Source organism: Augochlora pura, unplaced genomic scaffold (assembly GCF_028453695.1).
Source record: "Augochlora pura isolate Apur16 unplaced genomic scaffold, APUR_v2.2.1 APUR_unplaced_7790, whole genome shotgun sequence".
Lineage (NCBI taxonomy): Eukaryota > Metazoa > Arthropoda > Insecta > Hymenoptera > Halictidae > Augochlora > Augochlora pura.
This window is the reverse complement of record NW_027588503.1, coordinates 1-1,119: the sequence shown is the minus strand read 5'-3', so window position 1 is coordinate 1,119 and position 1,119 is coordinate 1. Positions and strand designations below refer to the sequence as shown.

At 31.6% G+C, this 1,119-nt stretch overlaps 1 protein-coding gene across 1 annotated transcript; it reads left to right on the top strand.

Annotated features, from left to right (window-relative positions):
• The first annotated feature begins 74 nt into the window (after positions 1-74).
• LOC144478087 (NPC intracellular cholesterol transporter 1 homolog 1b-like) lies at positions 75-1,077 on the top strand. Its single transcript, XM_078195810.1, has 3 exons — positions 75-336; positions 420-583; positions 947-1,077. Exons 1-3 carry the CDS (start codon positions 160-162, stop codon positions 966-968), a joined length of 363 nt encoding a protein of 120 aa, XP_078051936.1. The 5' UTR covers positions 75-159; the 3' UTR covers positions 969-1,077.
• Positions 1,078-1,119: the final 42 nt, after the last annotated feature.

The following is a 1,119-nucleotide window of genomic DNA, read 5'->3' as shown; positions in this document are numbered from 1 at the left end:
GGACCAAGATCACCGCGTAACGTCAACTATAATGAAAATAACGCGATTGCCTAACAAAAGTATTCGATATTTCAGAACAATCACTTGGATGTGTTTTGTTGCATCAAAGTAAAAAATGACGAAAACGTTAAAGTCGACGAAAACTATAGTTGGGTGCAAATGATATTCAAACGGTTTTACACGCCGTTCATCATGAAGAATCCGGTCAGAATAATCGTACTGATCATTTTCCTCGCCATGTTGGTAACACATGCTGTAGTTCTGCCACGAATTGCCATTGGTTTGGAACAAAAGCTTTCAATGCCAATGGATTCTTACGTTTTGAAAAATTTCGAGGTAGAGATAGGAAACGAGTATTATAAACCATGTTCGCATTGGTAACGAAGATGATAACAATACATGTTAACTAATGCTTTCAGTATATGGAGGACCTCTTGTCGATGGGTCCACCAGTATATTTTGTACTCACTCCTGGCCTCAATTATAGCAAAAGGGAAGTTCAGAACGTAATTTGTGGTGGCCAAGGATGTAATGACGATTCTCTCTACACGCAGATATACTCGGCAGCGAAAGAATCCAATAGGTATGTATTTAATTATCATGTTTTTATAATTGTCAATGTAGTGTCACTCAATAAATCTTGAGCCTTTGAGAAAAGCATGCTACAGAAAGTATCTACATATGTATATTAAAATTATAGCACGATATCTTACTCTAATATTTCAAAAAAATATTTTATTTACAATGTTTTATTATTTATACATTTTTGCGTATTTTCAAAACCTCTAATAAGTACGATTTTAATAAATAATATCATACATGATACTGCGACTTTTTCAATATAATGTATTTCTTATGTACATATATATTTATTAATCTCAACTTTCTCAGCCACGAAGTGGTCTTTGTTAGATTACATTTTTTTTAAATTTAATTACGAATTTAGACTTTGCACTGCGGATGAATAATCTATGGATAAATTCGGATGAATCATTCGAATGCACATTCAATGTACAAAATGTAAATGTACCTTTACATACATAATATAATTGAATAATATATATGTGTAATATAATAAGGGTAAAAAATGAAACAATTTCATATTAAAATGATATACAG

Excerpts from the sequence above, each read along its gene's own strand:
- LOC144478087 (XM_078195810.1), top strand. The coding sequence starts at position 160 with ATGATATTCAAACGGTTTTACACGCCGTTCATCATGAAGAATCCGGTC. Across the intron at positions 337-419 it reads ACGTTTTGAAAAATTTCGAG|TATATGGAGGACCTCTTGTC; the intron begins GTAGAGATAGGA and ends TAATGCTTTCAG. Across the intron at positions 584-946 it reads GCAGCGAAAGAATCCAATAG|ACTTTGCACTGCGGATGAAT; the intron begins GTATGTATTTAA and ends TTACGAATTTAG.